The following is a 25,496-nucleotide window of genomic DNA, read 5'->3' as shown; positions in this document are numbered from 1 at the left end:
ATACATGCCACCTGAAGTAAATTGTAAGTTCTCTGATGTAAATTGTGTGTCTACTGCGATTTTCTCTGAACGTTACTTTACTTTCAATTTTTTGTATCTATGCATTATTTATGTATTTCTTCCAGCAAAAAGCGCGGTAGCCCAGATCAATAAGATACTCACATTAATCACATTAATTTTTGGAAAAAATTATCTTTCATTAATCCTGGAATTATCTTCATTAATTTTGGAATTATCTTTCATTAATCCTGGAATTATCTTCATTAATTTTGGAATTATCTTTCATTAATCCTGGAATTATCTTCATTACTTTTGGAATTATCTTTCATTAATTTTGAAATTACCTTTCATTAATTTTGGAATTTTATCACTTTCATTAATTTTGGAATTTTATCAATTTCATTAATTTTGGAATTTTATCAATTTCATTAATTTTCAAATTACCTTCATTAATTTTGAAATTACCTTTCATTAATTTTGGAATTTTATCACTTTCATTAATTTTGGAATTTTATCACTTTCATTAATTTTGGAATTTTATCACTTTCATTAATTTTGGAATTTTATCACTTTCATTAATTACGGAATTATCACTTTCATTAATTATGGAATTATCACTTTCATAATTCTGGAATTATCACTTTCATAATTCTGGAATTATCACTTTCATAATTCTGGAATTATCACTTTCATTAATTTTTGAATTATCTTTCATTAATTCTGGAATTATCTTTGGTTAAAATTTCGAAATTTTTAAGTTATTAATCTGCGTGTTTTTGCTTCAAAAAATGCTTGATTAAAGCTGAGGAATTTCTTCAATTGATTTATATGGCCCCATAAATAATTTCAAAACACCCTAAACTACATGGATTGATGCAAGTGGATAATATAAGACAATACGGAGACATTAATTTTCATTTTCGTGCTTGAGAAGATATAAATAAAAAGCTGAAATTAATGTTATTGCATGGATATCCACCTCAAAAGTGAGTCTGGCTAATTATTTTATATTTAATTTTCTGGGCTTTGTATCTCTAAGCGAACTCAATATTTCAAAAATCGAGAATTCAATACAATTTTCAAAATTATTGATGTGGCGGAAAACCCTACTAAATTTCCGCATTTCTGTGATAAAATCGGCAATTTTAAGATTGATCTCTACGGGGAATCGTGTTTGTTTGCACCGAATCACGTGATCTTACGACGAAAGATGTTGGAGGACACTATTCTCAGCACTGCCAAGGTGGAGACCGCTGACGTCATGCTCCCTCTAGTAATATAAGCTCGATGCTTTGAACTCTTCATCCTCATGACCCCCTTACAGGTTGAATTTTGAAAAAAAAATTCCTCCTTAGGGGTCCCTACATTAAAAATAAAACTACTGACAAAATTTCATATTCATAGCTTCAGCGATTTAAGCTCAGTGATGGTTTCCTCATATTCATCAATCTTGAACTCCCACCCTTTATGACTTCCTTAGAGGTTGAATTTTAAAAAATCCCTCCTTAGTTGAGTCTTTAAATTACAGAATCTAACTACTAACCAAATTTCATATTTATAGTTTCAATGATTTTGGCTCAACGATAATTTTTTCATATAACCTTTGAGCTTCCTCATGACCACTTTAGGGGTCGAATTTCGAAAAATCTCTTATAGTAAGTCTTTACGTAATAAAATAAAAACTATTGAGAGACCGAAATTGATATTTTATTGATATAACCACTTCAGCGGTTTCGGCTCGGCATGATTTCTCTTTAATAGGAGGTCATAAACCCCCCTCATGACCTCCTCCCTTAGGGGTCGAATTTTTAAAAAACTGTTCTTAGTGAGTCTTTACATCATGAAATGAAACTACTGATGAAATTTCATATTGTAGTTTCAGCGGTTTCGGCTCGGCATCATTTCCCCATATAACCTTTGAAACCCCCTTTAGGGCTCGAATTTCGCAAAACCCTTTCTTACTGAGCCTTTACATCATGAAATAAAACTACTGATCAAATTCATATTTATAGTTTCAGTGGTGTCGACTCCGTATGATTTCTCTATGTAACCTTTGAACCCCCCCCCCTCCTTTATGACCCCCGCCCCATAGAGGTCGAATTTCAAAAAACCCTTTCTTAGAGAGTCTTTGCGTCATGAAATGAAACAACTGATGAAATTTCGTATTTATAGCTTCAGTGGTTTCGGCTTGGCTATGATGAATCAGTCAGTCAGTTAGGCCATGTTATTTTATATACAGGGTGCATAGCAAACAGAAAGTATGAAATTTTAATGACGAACCGTTGATCTTATAGGTACACTTTTTCGGCACCTAAAACGGTTTTTCCGCATTTATAGTTGGCAGCTGCTCAGTGAATATTGCACTTAGAAACGTGGATTTTTTTTAGTTTCCATCAGGAGAGACAGGGCAACAAATTTATAATTCGATTTTGGGGCACACGGGGAATTATGAAAAATTAACTTTTCATTTTAATAACTATACAACTCCTTGAAACATGAATGGCGTATCTGAGTACTACACGTTATTTGGAATTTTTTTCTAATTGGAAGTATACCTCTAGGATCAATGGTTCTCCAGTAAAATACCATACTCCCTGTTTGCTATGCACCCTGTACATAGTTTAAATTGCACTTCAACTGTTCTGAATGGTTCTGAGTATTTAATAAGTATTTTTAACAAAAAATTGTTTGGAGAATACAAGAAAATAATAATTTCCCGAGTGTGAAATTTAATCCTAAAGAGATACGCCGCAGAGCGGGCTTACATATTAAGATCTCAGATACATTTTCATTTTTTTTATTTACTGTGTGTATCGCTTATTTTAAACCTACTCCTCCATCATATTTCGCACGATATGATAATAATAAACACTTTGATCTATTTTACTTATTTATAATTATCGATAATTAACTTTAGAATGGTTCTGCTTAATGATGAAATTTGAAACCAAAAAATTGTTAGGTTACTCGCGTGTGAGAGTTTTAGGGTAGTATTTATTTTTGTGTGCCTTACGTATTTTTGTAAATCTTTTTTAGGAACGTTTACGTACTGACACCAAAGTCCATTCGCTTGGGAACGGACGAAAATATTGCTTTAGTAGTGGATGGTGTTTTCCAACCGCAAAAAATTGATTTATATATACAAGATTATCCTGGGAAGCGGACGAACGTATCCGTATCATCAGTTACCGTAGTTCCAGGTAATGCGTCAAATATGGTTTATATGAATGTGATACATCGGCTTCGTTAACACACGTGGTTTTTACTTCGAAACCTTCGGGAAACATTTTCTCTAGACATACTGCATGTTCAAGAAATATTTTTATTTACATGTCCTTTTGCACTCACAAACTTTTATTGACACTCTACAGAGCAGATGTGGCCAACCCGCGGCACGCCATGATATCAGGAGTGGCATGCGGACGCTTTTAAAAAATTTAAGGCCCCTTTCACACGGAGCGGATGCGGATGCGGACGCGGATGCGGATGCGGAAGCGGGTCCGCATACCCTTTCACACGAGCACTGAAGATGCGGGTGTTTCGCCCGCATCTTTAGGTTGAAATTCGTGCATAAAAACTATTTTTTCGCAATTTTTGTAACTGTTTTTCTCCTTCACCCCTGATTCAGTGCCCATATGCAGCCTAGAGGTATTCTTTGGTGGTTTAGTCTAGAGCCACATAGAATATGGGAATAAAGATGTCTTCATTCCGATCCTCACAAGTAGTCGATGGGAGAAAATGTCTTAAAATATTTTCAAAAGATTTTGAAAACAAATCTGTCTTTCCGGAAAAATATGAAAGAAAAATTCCGAAAACATCCAATGTTCGAAAAATCCAATCCAAAAACATCCGAAACTAATATGTTCCTAAAAAAAAAATTCAGGAGATATCAAAGAATTTGCAAGTAGAAAAAAAGGGGAGGGGTGGGGACGTTCAAAATGTCTGTGCTTAGAAATATTCACATCACAATTCTGTCTTAGGCCAGGATTACACTATAAAAGTTTTGTAAAAGCTCTTTGATAAAACGTGAAAAATTCAACCAATATTATCTTATTGGTTGAATTTTTTGAATGCAAACTGTGTGTGCGTGTGTGTGTGTGCACCGGTTGCATTTTCTGGAATGCAACCGATGCGCCTATTGGTTGAATTTTTCAACTTTCATAAAAGTTCTTTTATAAAACTTTATAGTATAATCCCGGCCGGATTACACTATAAAAATTTTATAACAATTATTTAAAAAAAAGCAACTAATAAATTTATCGGTTGCATTAGAGCAAATGCAACCGATAAATTTATTAGTTGCTTTTTTCAAGTTTTATAAAATAACTTTCATAAACCTTTTATAGTGAAATCCCATCCTTAGATGAGTCATTTCTGAAATATAAAATTTCATTTTTTCAAGTTTATAGACTGAATATTGAGTAAAATAAACTTGTAGGCATCGGGGAACCACCAAAAATATTCAAGTGCTAGGGTCTTCAAACGTCTTAATCCGGCCCTGAGTGAACACCGTACGTGGATAACGTTGTTTAATAAAAGTATTTTTTTTAAAGTTTAAAAAAATTAACAGATTAAAAATTTTAAAAAATAACAAATATTTAAAATAATATTTCAGATATTTATATTTTTAAATAATTTTAAAAATTTAAAAAGAAAAAAATTAAAATTTTTAAATTAAATTTAAAAGTTATTAAAGTATGTAGTCAATTAAATATTCGTAATGCACAGAACGGCTTATCATTTTTGTTCCGTCAGTGGCCGTTGTTGGCAGGTTTTATTGTATAAAATTGTAAAGTATGGACAAAAGGCAGTTAAAGTTGCTATATCTCAATCTCAGAACGAAACAAAGGGATAGACGTATGTAGGTACATTATATTAATGAGCAGGGACCATCATATGGTGTTTTATGATGGTCATTTTATCATTATGGCAAATAATTAAAAAAAATTCCGTGAAAAATCACCTTCAAAAAGTACCCAAAGATGCGGACGAATTCGCTCCGCATCCGCATCGTCTGAATAGCCCCGAATAAACCTATTGTCAAAACTTCTATGTGCGGATGCGGAGCCCGCACTTAGGTTTTGACACATGCGGACGACGTCCGGACCCGCATGAACATTTCCTAGGTGCGGAGATTTTTCGGCTCGTCTGAAAGGCGCAGTATATTCCAATTGTTAAAACTTCTTCCGGACCCGCATCCGCATCCGCTCCGTGTGAAAGGGCCCTAAGAAATACTATTCCATTTCTCAATCAAAGAAATTCTCTTTAACATTAAACAATCTGTTTTTTTTCTTATGAATGATGGTCTTGTGGGCTGACAAACCCACATTTATCATGGTAGGCACTATTAAAATAATAATTATGTGATGACTTTGTATTCAATGCGTTTTATATCTTTTAGCATAGTTGTTAGACATCCCATGTGTACGAGACTCAGGATCGTCCGCATGGGAACATGCATTGCATATCAATCAATTCTTGATGAAGATTATGAAAATGAATTTTCTAAGGGGGCGTAGTTGCCCCCTTACAAAATTAGAAGACAAGATTAGACAAGATTTAGACAAGATTACTTTCGACGTGCGTCGAAAGTAATCTTGATTGTAGCACAGTTTGGGAAGAGGTTGGCCACTCCTGCTCTACAGCATTAACAAAACGCGCTTCTGTGTATATGAATAAGTGAATAAAGGTACTCAATCTATTGCTAAAAAAGTGAGGAAAAAAATAGTCGAAATGTAAATTTTTTCAGCGTGTACGAATGGTATTTGTTTTAAATAGAGCTTTATATATTTCAGGTATTCCGAAAACGGTAAAAGTGCGAATAGATCCACAAAATGTACCCGAAGACATGATAACGGATCCTACCAAAACGTCGTTCTTGAATTTGGTGGCTGTCAGTGGAGCCTTTCGAAAGGAATTCATCTTACCTCTTACGTGGGAGTCTGGCTTTGTATTTTTAATGACCGATAAACCAGTTTATAACCCGCAGCAACATGGTACGTACGCACATCAAACAAATCCTGCACATTTTATACACATTTTGACATGAAAAAAATACCTATATATATATATAATACAATATTTGTTTTCTCACACACTCTCTCTCTCTCTCTAATCCTACCACAAAGATAACCCTCAAAATTGTGAATACACATTGAATCTTAGAAAACACTATCAAGCTATTGAACAAGTCAGATTTTCAATCAGATGTAGGAATTATGTCATCTATGTAGCTAAACATTTTTTGACATTTTCCACAGATTTTAACTTTCCAAACCTTAGAAATAATCATCAATATAGCACACAGAATTTTCACCAGAAACTGTTGGAGAGGGTCTTAGACCACGATGTGTTATAATTGGGCGCACTGTTGCTCTTTCCCTGCTGAGAAAATTATAAGAACTCCTCTTTCATCCCAAACATTAAGTGACCGATGAAGACCAACGGTTGCCCATTTACACCCGGTATTTTGATCGACATTCTCGTTTCTGTGAACCTCAACAAAAGCTGCTTTTGAGCAATTTATAAGCGCAGCCGTTTTGCTGATACTCATTCCTTAGCTTTAAGTCAGGTGTCTTCAACCTTTTTCTAGTCACGAGCACTGCCTGTACCTATTACCAAAAGAAGAGCACCCATACGGCAACTTTGACATACGAATGCATGAAATCAGGATTATTTCAATCCTTCAATGCAATTTGTACAAGGTGTTCACTTGAGACGTTGATCAAGTGCTCGCAAGCACGAAATCGGACACAAGCATCAAGCACTCTAAGTGCTGCAGGGAGCACCGTGATGCTCGCGAGTAAAGGGTTGAAGATGCCTGCTTTAAGTGCTTATAATCATTCAATTCTCAATCCTGTAAATCACATTTTTACTCATATTTTCACTTCTATGATCATCGCTACGCTTACCACATTCTGTAATCATAGCTAATTTTCTTAAAACTTTAAGATGGCCATAATTAATTAGTCACTCGGTGTATATAATACATATAATTTTAACAATTTCACCTCATTTCAGTGCATTTTCGTATAATCAGTTTGAACGAAGAAGGTTTACCTTCCAAAGATGAGATACGATTTCAAATCAAGGTAAGCATTACATTTGAGTGCTTCATTATCAAAAGTAATGTATGATTACACATATCAAAACCTGAAAATATATTGAAATCACATAATATAATTAATATTACAAATAATTTTCAATGATTGCTAAATCATGATTAGCTCATAAACGGATTTCTTCTAACGAATTGGTAGAGCAGCCAGAACATTTTAAATTTTTATTTCGATTAATCTACAACAGTTTTGGTTTATTAACAACTGATTGATAAAACTTGATAGAATTAAAATGTTTATTGGAATTAGTTTGAGCAGTGTGCTTCTCTCTCTTAATATTGGAAGAGTAGGCCCATTTAATTCAGTATGATGAATGTATAACATTTAAAACATTGCAAAGTATACTTCTATGTGTAAAATGAATTTTTAGCGAAAAGTGTAGTGTACGTTTCAGATAGAAAAAGGTTGAAACTGCTGGGATACAAGATTATTAGGTTACTCCGACTTCAATATTGCTGAAAAAAAACAATAATATATTACCTTCACAAGCCTATAATATTTGAATTATTTAATCGTTTTCTTTAAAACTTTAAAGCAGCGGTTCTCAACCGGTGCTCCGCGAAGCCCTTGGGGCTCTGTGTGCACTTCCCAGGGGCTCCGCGGCCAGTCGAGGATAATAAAATAAATCAGTAAATTTGATAAACAAACAAAAAAAAAAGAGGCCTAAAGGGTGTACCGCCATATAAATAATATACTAAAAAGGGCTCCTCGAGTTAAACAGGGCTCCGCCATAGAAATTATACACTGAAAAGGGCTCCGCTAGTCAGAAAAGGTTAAGAATCGCTGCTTTAAAGGACCATTTTTTCTCTTTCGAATTTCTGGTTTTTTTGGTTTTTTTTTTGATGATTAATTATTGTTTGAGAACACCGTTGAAGGAAACTTCAGCCATTTAACCATTGAAGGGAATAACTTTTATATTATTGAATATGTTTTGGAAGCAGGACGTATTTGTCCACCCTTCCCCCCCCCCCCGCACTAAAAATTCACAATCTTGAGGTGCAACCTGTGATCCCAGTCATATAATAGCAACTCAAAACTACACAGTGAGAAAAACACTTCTGAAAAAAGTATTTAATAAGAAGGGTTAAAAAAAATTCTTTGTTTTATTTTTTTGTTTTGTTTGTTTATGTATCTAGAACCCGAAGAACGTTGTTGTGCGTGAAACTGCTTACAATGACAAAAAAAGCAATGAAAACAGGGGTTTCATCATAACGCCGAAATTTTACATATTCCCAAGATATCCGTTATTTGGCACATGGTCAGCTACGGTGCTGTATGGGCACAAGGTAAAATAATCAGTTCTTTAAGTTTGTTTTCTTAGAATAATTAAATGCGTATATATCTTTGAAGCAATTTCAGAGTTACATAACCTCATTCATAAAGCGCACAGTAACTAATTAATATGATTGGTTTCTGGATAAGCAATTCCGTATTGATTTTTTGTTATGTACTAATTGTCCCGTTCAACTTGCTTCATCTGATTGCTAACCTGAAAGCTGAACAATAGCCGCGAAACTTTCTGTGCTTGTAAAAAAGTTTTGGTATGCAAGAGCACAGGTTCCCCTCGATAGACTTTGAATCAGATCGATCTAAGCGATGTTATTATTTTATTCTAATGTAGTAGAGAAATAGCTATACATATGGCTTCTTTTTCTCTGCAGTAATTTTTAATATAATTTCAACCTCATGAAAAGAGGTTGCGTTATAAAACTACAAGATATATAATTATCATAACACATCGCCATCTTTGTTAAATCACATCTTGTTGATGCCACGGGCATTATACATGTACGTTCATAGTGGTTTACATTTGAACGAAACCCACTGAATCAAACTGGTTCAAACAACCACTAAAGTCTCATGATTTTGTGAATATTCGTAGAGCTAGATTTGTCGAGGATGGTCCCACTCTATTTTCTTTATCATTTAAAAGTTTCAATTACATGTTTCAGAAACTGAAATAAAGTATTCGTCCTTGAAAAAAACTAAACAAACATTTGACGTAAAATAAACTCTAGAACTATAATGCTCGGCAGTTGTAAATTAATGTGTTATGAGAGTAACGAAGTATTCAATAATTATTAAAAGGCAATAAACTATCATTTTATTTGCATTTTAGATGAAGCAAAATCACCAATAAAATAAACAAATTATTTTTCTTAGTTTTCAATTTACTCCAATGAAATAGACATTTCAAAAAAAATTGAGAATGATCATTATAATCTCTTTTGCAGTTTCAACAAAGTTCATCGGCCAATTTCACGCTCAAAGAATACGGTAAGTGGCTATGTACTGTAAGTCTATTATGTGTTAAAGAATTGAGCTAGAATGTAATGGAGATGAAACAACATTGCATCGAAAATATCAGAGGTAGTAAATCTATACTCGTTTCGGAACTTCAAAGCACATACATCGCTTGAAAAAACCTTATACACAGGGTGTCCTGTAAGTGCTAATGTGGCCTTTATCTCATCAACCACCCGTCGTAAAGGTATAGTTTCAATTTAAAAAATGCTCAAAAGGCGTTCAAATATTACCCTGTGGCGGTTTTGAGAGTGGAAATACAGTGTGTCACAAAATAAAAAGATCTAAATTTTTATACGGAATTCCAGTCTTCTAACTTCCAATTAGAAAGTTGTTGCCCTGTATCTTCTGAGGCCAACAGAAGAAATTCTATGTTTCAAAGTGCAAAAGTTATGAAATAATAGCAAAAACTAATGGTTTTAACGCTGCTTTATCTCATTTAATGTTGTCCTTTTTTATCAACTTTTCTTTAATTTTTGAATTTGAATATCTCGGTGAATATAGCAATTAGAAACTTGGAATTTTCTTTTGTTGGACTCAGAAAATATAGGGAAACAACTTTTTAATTAGACAGGGGGACCGTGTAAAAATTTCGATTTTTTTTTTTTTTTTTATTATTTTGTTGCACACTGTATTTTCACTCTCAAAATTGGTACAGGGTAATTTTTGAACGCCTTTTGAGCATTTTTAAATGGAAACTATATACCTTTACGACGGCTGGTTGATGAGATAAATGCCGCATTAGCACTTACAGGAGACCCTGTATAGCGGAGATTACTATGTGAAAGACGCGATCAAAATTTCGGACTCCGTGAAAGATGAGATCGTGATAGTGATGATGATAATAAAAGTAAAAAAAATTACTGCCCTACATGGTGATGATAATAGTGTGGACGAAAAATAAACTCAGTGGTGTGTTGGTAAATTGTATTTAAAAAAATTGTAGGCTAAAGTACTTATATCGTTAATGAGAATCGTTATTGGTTTTTTTAATATATGTATAAACACATTTTGATCGAGGCAAGCACGAGTGAGATTAAACTTCCAAAATTCAGAACTTAATGAATGTCTGTCAGCCTTTAATCATGATATCATTCATACAGAACCACCCTTGAGGGTGTGCGGCTGGTCAACACCATCTATAGCAAAGGTCCTCCGCGCGAAGCTCGTGACGTCACTGGAAAGGGTCATCTCACCTATAGCCATTGCATATAGCAGGCCGATGCATGCGCAATGTTTACTCGTTTTTGTAGTATTTCCAATGGCTATAGGTGAGATGACTTTCTTCAGTGATGTCACGAGCTTCGCACGGAGGCCTTCTGCTATAGATGGTGTTGGGCAGATGCGGTCGTACCGGCCCACGCAGTATTAGAAGAGAAAAAATATACATGTATCAAATAAATTATATATGCAGTATTTTATTTTGTAGTAAACAAGGAGTCCGAGCTACAACTGATTTGCTTCTGGGATTTTCATCAATTCTGGAGTTATTTCTATCATGAATTCTGGAATTATTTCTTTCATGAATTCTGGAATTATTTTTCTCATGAATTCTGGAATTATTTTTCTCATGAATTCTGGAATTATTTTTCTCATGAATTCTGACATTATTTCTTTCATGAATTATGGAATTATTTCTTTCATTAATTATGGAATTATGGAATTATTTCTTTCATTAATTATGGAATTATGGAATTATTTCTTTCATTAATTCTGTGGTGTTTGGTCAAAACATGATAATTCCAAAATCACATTTTTGAGATGTAAGCATTTTCATTGTCATTTAAAAATAAAAAATAAAGCATACAAACAAATAAAAATGAAAATATCATACATCAGCATGTTGTTTAGCCGCACTTGCGTATTTGTGCATTTATCTCACTTCTAATTAATTATAATTAGCAAGACTTGCATTTAGATCAAAAAGCCATTTTTTGGAGATATCATGTTCTGACCAAACACCACAGAATTATGGAACTATTTATTTCATTAATTATGGAATTATTTCTTTCATTAATTATGGAATTATTTCTTTCATTAATTATGGAATTATTTCTTTCATTAATTATGGAATTATTTCTTTCATTAATTATGGAATTATTCCTTTCATTAATTATGGAATTATTCCTTTCATTAATTATGGAATTATTCCTTTCATTAATTCTGGAATTATTTTTCTTATTACTTTTGAATTTTTATCATTTTTCTGGGATTTTTTTCTCTCATTAATTTCTAACTTTCATCAATTCTGGGTTTTTTTGTTTTTTTTCATTAATTCTGAATTTTCATTGGTGAGCAGATAGTTTTTCAGTTTTCCTGTATATTTGTGATAATGCATAAGTCTTTGGATCCGATTCCCCTCCCCCCCCCCAAAAATATATTGAATCTGGGCTAAGGAGCCCGACATTATTTTTGCACTGAGCCCCGCGTCTGATAAGGGCGGATCTACATTTATACCATTGTATCATCATCTCAGCAGTTCTCGCTGTTTTTTTACATTTTTACTACCATTATACGTACTTATTACTTTACCGAATGAAATAAGACATGAATGAGATGCGTGCACTCTGAAAAGTGTATCAGTCGTTAATTTTACAGATTAAACAAGCTACCGTATTGCCCTGCATTAGCCGGCATGCCGGGAAACAGCAAGGAAAAACAACCGGGAAATTTGAGTGTCAGATTACGGAAAATTCTTACATATATGAACTCTAAGAATCGATCGAATTGGCTGATTTAAACCTAGTCTGTCCTTAGCATTTGAGAATCTTTTCTGTTTTACGAACAACGTTGGAGATAGTTCAAATTTCATGTTTGCTTTTGCCATCATAAATCTTAGTTTATTGCAAATTTCGGATACTAAGTATATTCGTTCTCGTGTATTAGATGAGCTAAATGGAAAAGTTAGTAGAGAAATATTTTTGTATTCTTTGATCATAGGTGCTTAAAACTGCAATAAGCAGTGCAAAAAAATACAGAATTGAGCCGTAAAACATGATATTCATATACAAAAGCGACAACATATTTCTTCAATCGCTAAACATGCAAAAAAAAATGTGCAAAACACACACACATTATCTGTATCTCGTATTAGGCTGTCGATAATTAGGTAAGAGCAGTGTTTCTCAAAGTGTGGGTCGTGGCTCCTAAGGACGTCGCCAACCTTCGCCAAGGGCATCACGGGTGAGCTGGAGATATTTTATTTGTGTGTTTATTTATGCTTTAAAGTGGCTGTTTTATAAGGAAAAATATATCTAACAAACTGTTCTGGGAAGCCGCATATGAACCATGAATTGGGCAAGGGAACCGCGGTTGACAAGAGTTTGAGAGCTACTGATTTAGAGTGATAAGCAAATGCTTCATTTTTATTATAGTTATCAAATTCTTGGACAAAACACGTTTGCTACAGTGAAAAAGTTATTATGATTACTCTTATTTTTTTATATTCCGATTCGCGTATTTAATATAGATTGATATCTGTCTTCTTAATATATCATGTGATTCTCAAGGAACCTCGCTTTTCCCGGCATGCCGGGAATGGATCATACTCAAGCATTCAAAAAGCTTGTACCCCCGATTTTTACGGCATGTTAGCTAATGCGGGGATTACGGTATTTATCACATTTTTAAAAAAGAGACTATTATCAGCTTGCCAGCCAGTATGCCTGAAACTGAGGTTTGTAAAATATTAGATACTAGGTGCCGAATTTAAGCAGCACCTCCTACAGATAGAAGACCTCCGCACTCTGTTCGTGACGTCAGTAAGTAGTCCATTTCCCTCAGAATATTCAGGGGAAAAAAATCCATGCTCGTGCCAGTCTCATCGTTGTAAGGAAACGAAATGTTCGGGCTCAGAATTGGCGATTGCTATGCCCCACCATCCAATCACTATGCGGTATTTGTGAGCCAATCAGGAAGATTCTACGCCAAAATAAGAAGAAACGAAATAGGATGCTGTGTTTCAAAATGTGGCAAACTTGCTAGGTAATCTGAATGACGTTTACGGCAAACAGTGCAGAGGCCTTCTATCTCTAGGAGGTGATGGTTTAAGTGTAATGTGACTAGGCAAATAGCACCACTGCAATTAACTGAAGTAAGGACACGGTGGAGCACCAATTGCAGTTGATGTGAGAGGTGAACGTCGGCTGTGTGTGTGAGAAGGTGCATGAGAGAATTACACTACATTTGAGCAGTTCACCATCCAAATGAAATCACTCCTTATGAATTTAGAAGGAATAGCCTATAAATCGTACAAAGCTGCACATATGAGATGAATATGGAACGTTACACGTGCAACAAGGAACGCATTCCCATCCGTAATAATTATATAACCATCATAATAATATTTATAACCCGTAATAATTATATAACCATCCATAACACTGTTAATATTGTCTTTCCAATGTTAGCGAATAAGATTTCTTTTTACCAGTGATATTTTTGTCGTAATCTCGAGTAGAAATTCGTAGATGGAAAGGATACAATATTTTTGTTATGATTCACACATAACGGAGATAATCACAATTCTTACCGAGGAGAAAGTTCTGGTTTACTCTCATTTTTCACTGAATTTTTTAACATCTTTCATACATTTGTCTTCCAGTTCTTTTTTTAAATTTTAATCAAGATTTCCCCGTTTATCTTTTTCATAGTTCTCCCAACTTTCACGGTGAAACTCGAAACACCAGACGTTATATTACCTCATGATAAAGTAGTGCCATTCACCGTCGAAGCCAAGTAAGCGTTTTCCAAAAATATGAAAATGGTTGTGGAAAGACTCTCTGTATACCATTTATTCAACTATATCTATTTATACTTTCTGTTGTTCTGGGTATAAATGGGGAGGCTCGTGTAAGAGAAATTTATATGTTTTTTTCCTGTCTGCAGTTTAGTCAATTTTATATTTCCAGGCTCCGTCAAAAACAGTGAAGCTCGATTTCACATCTTAACTATAAATATTGCCCAGTCTCCACGCTATAAATCTTCATTGTAAATACCAATGCAGCAGGCAGAAACACAGACGTCTCTTATAATCTGTCGTCTTTATATACTTTCTTTCGAATCGAGCACAACTCTGGTCTATCGCCATGGGCAATTTACTACCGAATGAGTTGTACCGGAAGTGTATTTTTGCACCTAATAGTCTGAGTGCGTATTCAGTGTTGTGCGTGAATTTGAGTGATGCCATATCTATTTTTCAAACTATGAGTGAAGTGTAATGACTGAATATTTGTACAGTTTGGTTCACGGAATCTTTGCCCCCGACATCTCGCCCCAGCACATTTCGTCCCCGTTACATTTGGCCCCTGGAAATTTCGCCCCTGACGTTTCGCCTGCCCTGAAAGAACATATAAATGATGGTACAAGTGAGTGACCGTATGAGTAACCAAGTGAGCTGGACATTTACCCGTGACAATTAACTTGCCCTGACTGTGAATGACCGTAGAAATTACCGCAGGAATAACAAAGTGGGTGACAAAGTAAGTGATCGTATGAATTATCGAGTGACCATGTGAGTGATCAAGTGAAAGACTATATGAATGATCAAATGAGTGACCGTAGGAGTAACCAAGTGAGCTACTACGTGAGTTGGACCGGAAATCTTATTTAACAACCGACATTTCGTCCTTTGTGTAAATGTTAGGTAGGTATGCGGCAGAAATTTGCACAAAGCATAATATAATGTCTATTGCTGTCACAAATGCATTGCCGTACGTATTAAGTGTGGGGGAGGGGAAGTGGTTTGGGGGAGATTTCAATGTTTTTCTACAAAACTGTTACTCTACGGCTTATGTTAAAAAATTTCGCTGCAACGTAAATTTGGAAACAATTATTTTATGCTTCACAGCAAATTCCAAATTTTTAGTTCCCATTAAAGTACTACATAACACCTATAAGAGGGGGTCATCTTTGCAGACACTCACCCGGTCAACCATTCGGTCACTCATGCAGTCACTCACTTGATCACTCATATGCTCACTCATACAGTCACTCACTTGATCACTCATACAGTCACTCACTTGATCACTCATACAGTCACTCACTTGATCACTCATATGGTCACTCATACAGTCACTCACTTGATCACTCATATGGTCACTCATACAGTCACTCACTTGATCACTCATATGGTCACTAACTTCGTCACTCATACGGTCACTCACTTGATCACTCATATCGTCACTAACTTGGTCACTCATACGGTCACTCACTTGATCACTCATATGGTCACTAACTTGGTCACTCATACGGTCACTCACTTGATCACTCATATGGTCACTAACTTGGTCACTCATACGGTCACTTGCTTGATCACTCATACAATGAACCACGTGGTCACTCACTTTATCACTCATACAATGAACCACATGGTCACCCACTTTATCACTCATACAATGAACCACATGGTCACCCATTTTATCACTCATACAATGAACCACATGGTCACTCACTTGGAAACTCAAATAAGCACTAACTCGGTCACTCATTCGGTCACCCATATGGTCAATCACTCAGTAACTCCCTTGGACACTAATACTGTCACTCACCTGGCCACTCATACAATCATTCATATGGTCAATCACTCGGTCACTCTCTTGGACACTTGTGGAAAATTTCTGCCGCTGTGGTGGTCGAGTGGTTATAGTGACGGACTCGCGATGCGAGGATCCGGGTTCGAACCCCACAGTGGTGGTCGGCTGAAGTTGGTTTTCTGTGGTTCCCAACTTCAAGGCGCAAATGCGAGCCGATCTCCCCGTTAAAAAGTCTCGCCACAGAGAGCAACAGTCCTACAACGATAAATCATTCAATCATAACACTTCACTCATAGTTAGAAAAACTGGTGGCAGATGGCAGCACTACACATAACAAGCATTACAGAGAAACAAAAAAAACTTCACGTCAGGTTTCACTACACGCACATTCCCGCATGTACTGATTCGTTGGGGGTTCCGCGGGGGGGGTGCATGTGTGGTGTAGCAGTAGTAGGTAGGGCCTCCAAAAAATAGCTCGGGGATCCATGATGTTCTTAAGTCAGCCACCTCGTTGGGCAATTTGCCTGTTGTGGCGTTGTATTTGTATAACATTAGCTCTGACTTACACGATCAATCACTTGGTCACTCACTTGGACACTAACTCGGTTACACACTTGGTCACTCATACAGTGAATCACTCGGTCACTCATGTGCTTAATCATTTGGTCACTGATATGGTCAATAACTCAGTCACTCACTTTGGAACTCGTACAAGCAATCACTCGGTCACGCATACGGTCAATCGCTCGGTCACTCATACAGTAAATCACTCGGTCACTTACTTGGTCACTAATACGGTCAATCACTTAGTAATTCCCTTGGTCACCCATACGTTCAACCACTCAATCATTCGCTTGGATACTCATACCGCCACTCACCTGGTCACTCATACGGTCAATAACTTGGTCACTCATACGGTCAATAACTTGGTTACTCATGGTCAATCACTCATACTTGGACACAAATACGGTCACTCACTCACAGGGGCGGAACTAGAGCTCACTGTTAGGGGGAGGTGATTTTTACACTGTGGATAGGGTGACCATATGTCCTGCGCTGTCCCGTATTTTCCAAGACAGTCACGGTTTTTTTTGTTCCGACTTTTTTTGAAAAAATACCCCAGTTTTTTCTACTTTTTGGTCAAAGTTTTCTTGAATTTCCTATTTCATCAAAAACATTGATACAAATAATTTTCAATAGATTTATTGATTAATATTATCATATTATATCATATTATTATCATATTCGCAATTCTCTTGGACACCCCCCACCCCATAAATCCGCGCTCAATATTCCACACTCACAGATACTGTCGCTCACGTGGTCTGTCATTCTGTCACTCACTTACTCATTTGTACGATCACTAACTCGCTCCTAAAGTCGATTTTACACTCACTTCGTCGCTCACCCTCTTTTATACGGTCACTCACACAGTCAGTCACTCATACATTCATGCGTTCAGGGCAAGTGAAATATCAGGTGCGAGATTTTCGAAACGTACCAGGGGCCAAATGTCAGGAGCGAAATTTCCGGGGGTGAAATGCGACGGGGGCGAAAAGTCGGATCCCGTATAGTTGTAGGTCTGTTGCTGTCTGTAGCGAAACTTTTTAACGGGAGATCGTCTCGCATTTGTGTTTCATAGTTGGTAACCAGAGAGACCAATTTCACATGTTTTTACATACTTACTATGTATATATATACTGTGAACTTTAAACTTTAATGAATATTTATTTATTTTATTTTCTTATTTAATACATCAAGATACAAAAAAAAATCCATTTACATCAAGCTAAGACAGAAATGTAAATACAGTAAAATCAAACCGAATAAAATGAAATACACAAATATAAAATACAAAAAATAAGAACCAACACAAGTCAATACAAAATAAATAAAATGAAGACCTATTATAAAATCACCGGATCAATTCAAAATAAAAACAAATAAATAAAAGCACACGACCATTGAAATAAAATAAAAAATAAATAAACAGCGAAATAATTTAGCAATCGCATACAAATCATTTACAGAAGAAAAAATCACTCATCAATCAGAAGCTCTTTGAACTCACCAATAGGTGTTATAAAATATATCAAATTCCTCAGGTAAACTACTATATAAAATACAAAATCTGTTTATCGCACAAGAAAGACCAATAAAGGTCCTAAAGTGAGCTACATGAAATAATTTATTTGACCTGGTGTTGCACCGTGTGACCAAGTATCATATTTTAGACAACAGTAAAGAACAATCGATATCACCATGAACTAACCACCAGAAAAATTTCCAAAAGAATGAAATTTCTTCTCTTTTGGAGATTGAAAAGGTTTGTCGGAAGAAATTTGCTGAAATTGTAATATCATAGGAAATTTCTTAAAATGAAAATATCGCATAAATGCATTTTGCGTAATTTCAATATCCTTAATAGCATTATTGTAATGAGGATTCCAAACAACAGATGCATAATCCAGTTATAGAATTGAAAAGAGCAATCACACACAACACATTGTATCTAAACTGTTGAAATCTTTAGTTATTATTTTAAGCCGCCAAGTTTGCGATATGAATTTGTGCTAATGTCATTAATATGGTCACGAAATTTAAAATCAGACGTATAAATTACACCCAGGTCAGTAGCAAAATATCTTCTCTGTAAAATCTCAGTGCCAATATAATAAGAGTATGTGATAGGATATGTCATGCGGGTGAAAGACATAACGAAGCATTTGTTTATATTCTAGTGTAGATGATTGTCGATTCTCTATACACCAGTGATAAATATAAGTTAACCTATCTTGAATAGCACAAGATTTCAAAATTTACAGCACTCAAATGTTTTGAAATCATCAGCGTAATAAGCAATTATGAAAAGCAGCTGCAAGGTCATTAATAAATATGAGGAGCAGCAAAGGTCCAAGGACAGACCCACGAGGGACTCAGACTTGTTGTACAAAATCCGTCACTAAGAGACGAACCATAAAATACCAAAATCAGTCTTTTTTAAGTACGAAGCAAATAAATTAAATATAATTCGTCAGTTCCAATTCTGGGAGGAAAAAGTTCCAACGCATTATTTTCATTATATCGTCCTCTACCGTTTTCAAATTTATTCATTTTCACATATAAAAGATTTATTATTAATTTTTTTAAACGTATTTTATCAAGAGACAATGATGCCTGTAAAGATGAGTAAAAACTTACATGAAAATTAATCAATGCAATATATAAAAAATACGGCAATGAACAGAAACATTAAAAAAAAGACATACAACATAAAAAAGACAAAATTATGAACGTCAAATAAAGAATGTAATGATAAAAATAAACAAAAAACACGCAACACAAAAAGACAAAATTCTTAATGCATGATGAGAAATGTAAAATAAACAAAACAATAAATAAAAAAATAATGTGTGGGGGGAAATGAAAACTTACACATAGACAACACAAACAAGAGCAAATTTTTTCGAATTAAAAAATATAAATACATAATTAATTAATTAATATAACACTTATATTTTTTAGTTTTGCCACTTATATTGGATAAAATATTAGTGTTCCTCCTAAAACTCAAAATAAGAGTACATCGTCTATTGAAATTAATAATTTAAATAATGTTTTTTTAAATGGCCCCGGTGTGTGGGTAAATTCTGTATTTCTAGTGGTAATGAATTATATAATTTCGGGGCTTAATAATAAAAATGTTTACGAAAAATGTCTTTCCTGAAAGAAGGAATGCAGTAAATTATATGAGGTCTTCGCTCTCTCGGATAGATTATATTTTAAACTGCATAAGCCTTTATTACGGTTTAAGAAAAGAATAATACGGAAAAGAGCATTATGACGTAAAGGAAGTAGATTAAGATTTCTAAAAATTGTAGAAGAATGAAACTGACCCCGACTCAAAATGTTGAAAACTCTTTTTTGAATTCAAAATAAAGGCGAAATAAATTAGTTTTATATTAATCACCACTCCATATAATTGAATCGATAATTTATAAGTGAATAAAATCATGCATAATACAGATCGTTTAAAAAATTAGCGGAAACTTTCTTACTTATACATATAATAGAAATTATATATAAAACAAAAAGAAGTTTTTTTAAGTGATTCATGAACATGGGATTTCCATTTTGAATTGATGTCTATATTTAAATCCAAGTATTTAATACTATTTATTTCTTGAATTGGATCGCAATTACAAAACGAGGTTGCAAATCGCAATTACAAAACGAGGTTGCAAATCACAAGCAAGGGTGTGAAATGAAAGATTAACTTTTTTCTGTAAATTTAATTTTAAATAATTAACATAGAACCATTTTTGAATTAATATCAAATCGTGGTTAATGAACAGTTAAGACTGTCAAGATCATCACATGAATAAATTAATACAGAATCATCGGCATAAGTGATCATGGAACCGTAAAATTCTAAATTACATAGATCATTAATGAATATCAGAAAAAACAAAGGACCCAAAAATTTATTGATTATTGTAATCTATGTTGGATGATATAAAATGAATTTACCACAACCGTCAATTTTATTCTTTTTATTGGTACTACAATATTTGATATTAAAAAAATTGCATTTTTTTCAAGCATATTTTCCCATCACAATATAGTACATTTTTTATTATTTAATAGATATGTCTACGGAGAACCAGTAGATGGAACCGTTACTTTTCATATCGGTATAGAAAACCCTGGTGAAGTTTACACTAAATTCTTTCTTATCGTAGAAACGAAACATGTATGTAATGATTTATTTTCTCTGTATATCATGTTATATACATAAAACGTAATAATGAATTTCTAAAATAATTTGTTCAACTTCAATGCCATTTTGTTTTAACCCCTTACGTGACGAGTTTTTGTCTGCAAATTATGACGATGTATCATGTATACTTAATAAGAGGATACAGGCTCTTCGAACGGTGGGGGAGGAGTGGACGGTAAACGGGGGGGGGGTGGATGTTCCACCTCCAATCTCTCGCATATACTAATACAGTAATACAAATTTTTTGGAGCAGGGGGAGTCACCCCGTACACACCGCGTATCCGCCTATGGTATACTAACTTTAGTTCCCTGAAGAAAAGCTGCCAACGTGGAACCATTGTTTAATTTTAGTAATTGGAAGAAACAGCGGTTCGTTGACGCCAACCATAACTATCTTTGAGCTAATTTGTTCTATTGAATAAATGTTTCAAACTGAGGTTTTTAATGTAATCCCAATATTTTCATTTCAAGAAACAAAGGCTTTCTCAACATTATAACTCTCTTTCATGTGAAACAAATTTATATATTTAAATAAAACTTCCTGAATTTTCTCTCCTTTTCATTCATAGACTTACTTCGAGCGGTAGTAATACAATATAATTTGTTTCTAACTACACTAAAATGAAATATCTCGTTCGCATCAGGCAAGAGGTTAAATATTTTTGACGAATCATAGAACATGATTCCAAACCTTTGTTCTAATTGAAATGTTTTGGTTTTGTTTATTTTCTTAACATAACAGCTTGATGAAGATGGAAAATGTACAGAGTATATTAGAGATGATCATTTCAGACAACGGGAGAGTATAGGATGGTTTCCGAAAGAAGGTTCTAAATTTGTCGTTCAAGCAGTTGTTATAGATACAGCTTCTGGAGAGACGCAAGAAGCTGTGGATAGAAAAGCTCGATTTTCAAAATCGCCTTTCGCCATATCTTTCGCGAATAGTTTGACGGATTTCAGACCTGGTCTCGTGTCTTTGATAGAGGTGCGGAGTTTGAAAATTATTGTTCTAGTTCAATTCTCAATTTTATTTTCTTTCGTTCTTTCAATTTACCTATTTCTATTTCTAGGGTGAAGTTAGATACATGAATGGTCAGCCTGCGAAAGGGATTCGTACAATTATCACAAAGGCAGTCGCCAACAAGGACAAATCTCTTAAAGTCAATAGCGAAGTATCCATCAGTGACGATGATGGGCGAATTTTCTATGAAGTACACCCGGAAAACTTTCATAATGAAATTTCTATCACTGTAAGTATACGAACTACGGTGATATGATGAGTTCCAAAATTCGAAGTTCTGCATTCGGAAAATCCACTATTAGCACGAGATATCTTGCCCTTGTACGGAACGAAGTTGAAGGAATGTTTTTGGCTATTCAAGTCATAACTATTCCTTTTTCAAAGTAAATGCAAATTGTACAATTCTTCAAAATCTTATTAAAAATTTCCTTGAATAAATAGATCTCTTTTCTCTGTCAACGAATTTCTTCATGTTTCTAAAAGAATTGAAGTTGAAGCTCACTAGAAAAATAGAAAAAAAACTATGTTACATGGAGCATGGAGACATTCAACGTGAACCATCTTACAATTGATGGAAATATTTGTTTTCGAATCTAGAACAATCAAGAATGAATTGAAATTCCAATAATGAATATTATAAGTACAAGTAGGGGCGTGGTAGCCCGGTCGATAAGATGCTCGCCTAAAGTACCAAAGGATGTTTAGAGGTGTCGCGAGTTCGATACCCGGTTCGTCCTTATCAGAAAACTTTCCTGACACAGGGGTACAACAAAAAACGGCGACTTGACCGCAGCAAAAATTGCTACCGCAGGGAGTCTCCCATCGAGGGGTTAGCGCACCAACCCCTCGACGAGTATAAAAAACAAGCCTGCCGTTCGGAATCGGCAATAAATTGTAGGTCCCGGTCTAATTAGCACCTCGTGTGCAGAAAATGACCGTGGTGCGACAAAAATGATCAAATAAGTACAAGTATCTGGCCGTGATTTTGACCTTTTTCAAAGCTCTCAAACCACTCGATGACTTGAACCAACCGATTTCCATGATTTGCTCTGAAAGAATCGTAACAAAAGATTATGAAATCGAGAAATGGAGGTGTCTTGATTTATTTGCAATACAATCCAATCTCCACAATTCCTGTGCTCTTGAATGCATTTATAGATCTCGAATGCATTGTAGTAAATATCAATAACGATGTCTGCGCCTAGTTATGTGTATCTCTCCTACGACAGCAAGAGGCTTGAATTATGTCCCACAAATATACAGCAGCAACATCTAATGTCAGCATACAATAGCCCCTGGGAACCCAATCAACAGGCATAGATTGAGAACTCTGTTGTTCAGGTTTGTGTGGATGCACATTCGTATCCGGAAATGTCACAAGGTTTCACTCAATTAATTCGGCAGCCTGAAAATGGTTGGACCATTTAGGCTTTCAAGTCTAGATTTTATTTTTGAATTCGAAGAAAAGCAATGCTTTCGGACCCAAGCACTTTCCCATCAATATCTTCGATGATTTTCATCTGAAAAATGTTCGAGATATACCTGTATTCTTCTCTATGTGAGTTTTATACCTCCAATGCACTAAAAACGTGTTTTTTCTGTTTGTTTTAAAATAATTTTAAATGCTACATGATTACTCTCCTATTCTCAACGAGATGACATTATAAAATGAGGTAAACTGAAAAAGTACACATCATTCTAATTTGGTCTGTTATATATTTTAAAAAAGTATCAAATTTTTTCATCAATTTTTTTTTTAATAGAGCAAACTTCTTTTGCTTTTACGTGACCTCGAATAAACATTAATTTTTTATTGAATTCAATATATATCGACTGCATTATTTACATTTATTTTGTACCTTTTTTCAGATAAAGACAGATGATAAAAGGTTCTTAAATGCTCAGGCTGAAGGTCATCATATGCAAACTTCATTCAAATCTTCTAAGAATGCATTCATTGCTATTTCTCGAAGGAATAGAGGTGCTGTGAAGGTTAGAAATTATATATATATTTTTTTTTTCTCAATTACTATGCAATACAAGTACATTGTCAACATCAAGGATCAAGTAGCACGTGCTCCTAAAATAAAGCAATATCAATGTGATTTCAATTAAAATTAAAACCAATATGCGGTATATAAAGCGTAATTATTAGTAAACGATTATAGGCTATGATATTGCGGGATTAATTATAAGCAAAGAACTTAATGCCTTCAATTCTGAGCGGCCGGATATTTCAATGGTTGTAATAAAAGTGTGTGCGTACCCTCTCATTTTTTGGAGAGCAGAAAACTAGTGGTTTTCAAGTATGATACCACTATACAAATATTCCGGGAATTTGAAGAGATGCGAAAAGTGGATTTTTATCCAAATTAAATTGTTTTTGTACATTAAAGCGTAAATTTTATTAATAGCTACTTTCGATTTGGGTAAAAGAAATATAATTTTTGTATTTCCCCAATTATTATTTTATGTAGGTGTGAATAACACAGCTGAATTTTTACCAGTTTTTCCTCATATTTTTTTATACACTATTACAATTGCAGAATCAACAGTAAAATTTTTATTCCTTTCCGGATACTCTTCATAAAGCATCCCTTCATCATCTCATCAACAACAACCATTTTCAATCCACTGATGGATGAAGGTCTCCTCTAAATTTTTCCATTTTGTTATGTCTGATACTTTAGCCATCCAGTTCACTACAGTCACTTTTCTGATCTCGTCGATCCATCTTGCGTATGGACGCCTTGTCGAACGTTTAACACAACGAGGATACCAACCCAGAATGCTTGTGGTCGATCTGTTGTGCTGTCATCTTGCAATATATCCAGCCCATTTCCATTTTAGACATTCAATTCTTTAAATGATATTATATACCTTTGTTTCGTTCCTTATCTAAGTGATTCGTTTTCTGTCTCTCCTTGTGATGCCTAGCATACATCTTTCCATGCTCCTTTGTATTGTCTGTAGCCTTTGTATCGTCTTGCTTGTAAGTGTCCATGTTTCAGCTCCATAAGTCAGGGCTGTAGCACACACTGGTTAAACACTTTTCTTTTCAGGCATAATGGCATGTAACTCTGCAGAATTACGCAGTTTTTACCAAAAGTGCTCCATCCAATCCTGATCCTTCTGTTTAGTTCATTAATAATTCCGTTGTCCATGGTAATTTCTTGTCCCAGATACACATAGCTTTCTACTTCTGCTATCTCTGTGTTGTTGAGCAAGATTGTCCTCTTCAACGCAGAGGGGTTGAACATAACTTTAGTCTTTTGCAGATTCATTTTCAAGCCCACCTGAATACTTGCCTTTGCCAGTTCTTGTATCATTTCTTCTATTTCGTCTAGATTACTGCTGATAAGAAAAAAATGTCGTCTGAAAAACGCAAATTCTCCATTTATTTTAATTCCTTTCTCATCCCAATCCAGTTTGCGAAATACTTCTTCTAGAACAGCGGTAAAGAGTTTTGGTGCTAAGATAGTATCGCCCTGTCTGACTCTTTTTCCAAGGTTAATCTTTGCTTTTCCTTTATCCAAACGAATCGTTGCAGTTGCTTTGTCATATATTTTCCTGATGATATTTATGTAAGTCTTCTCTACCCCAATTACATCTAGAGCTTTAGCAACGGCAAATGTGAAGACAGAGTCAAACGCTTTTTCAAAATCAATGAAGGTCATACACAATGGTAATTCGTATCCCTTGTGTCTCTCTATGAGTTCCCTGATTATTTAGATGTGATC

At 34.8% G+C, this 25,496-nt stretch overlaps 1 protein-coding gene across 2 annotated transcripts in view; it reads left to right on the top strand.

Moving 5' to 3' along the window:
- Positions 1 to 25,496, top strand: part of LOC149065441 (complement C3-like) — a 278,201-nt gene that overhangs the window by 11,750 nt on the left and 240,955 nt on the right. For both annotated transcript variants that reach the window (XM_089253977.1, XM_089253976.1), the window contains exons 2-11: positions 3,037 to 3,200; positions 5,796 to 5,996; positions 7,021 to 7,091; positions 8,255 to 8,404; positions 9,353 to 9,395; positions 14,075 to 14,159; positions 20,603 to 20,708; positions 21,478 to 21,720; positions 21,806 to 21,985; positions 23,626 to 23,748. In XM_089253977.1, the coding sequence (XP_089110103.1) occupies positions 3,037 to 3,200; positions 5,796 to 5,996; positions 7,021 to 7,091; positions 8,255 to 8,404; positions 9,353 to 9,395; positions 14,075 to 14,159; positions 20,603 to 20,708; positions 21,478 to 21,720; positions 21,806 to 21,985; positions 23,626 to 23,748 (1,366 nt within the window). The remainder of the gene's footprint in view (positions 1 to 3,036; positions 3,201 to 5,795; positions 5,997 to 7,020; positions 7,092 to 8,254; positions 8,405 to 9,352; positions 9,396 to 14,074; positions 14,160 to 20,602; positions 20,709 to 21,477; positions 21,721 to 21,805; positions 21,986 to 23,625; positions 23,749 to 25,496) is intronic.

This window comes from Pholcus phalangioides, unplaced genomic scaffold, assembly GCF_987345545.1.
Source record: "Pholcus phalangioides strain wild (caught in Gottingen) unplaced genomic scaffold, Ppha-v1.0 ptg000039l_1, whole genome shotgun sequence".
Taxonomy (NCBI): Eukaryota; Metazoa; Arthropoda; class Arachnida; order Araneae; family Pholcidae; genus Pholcus; species Pholcus phalangioides.
This window is presented reverse-complemented; position numbering and strand designations above follow the sequence as displayed.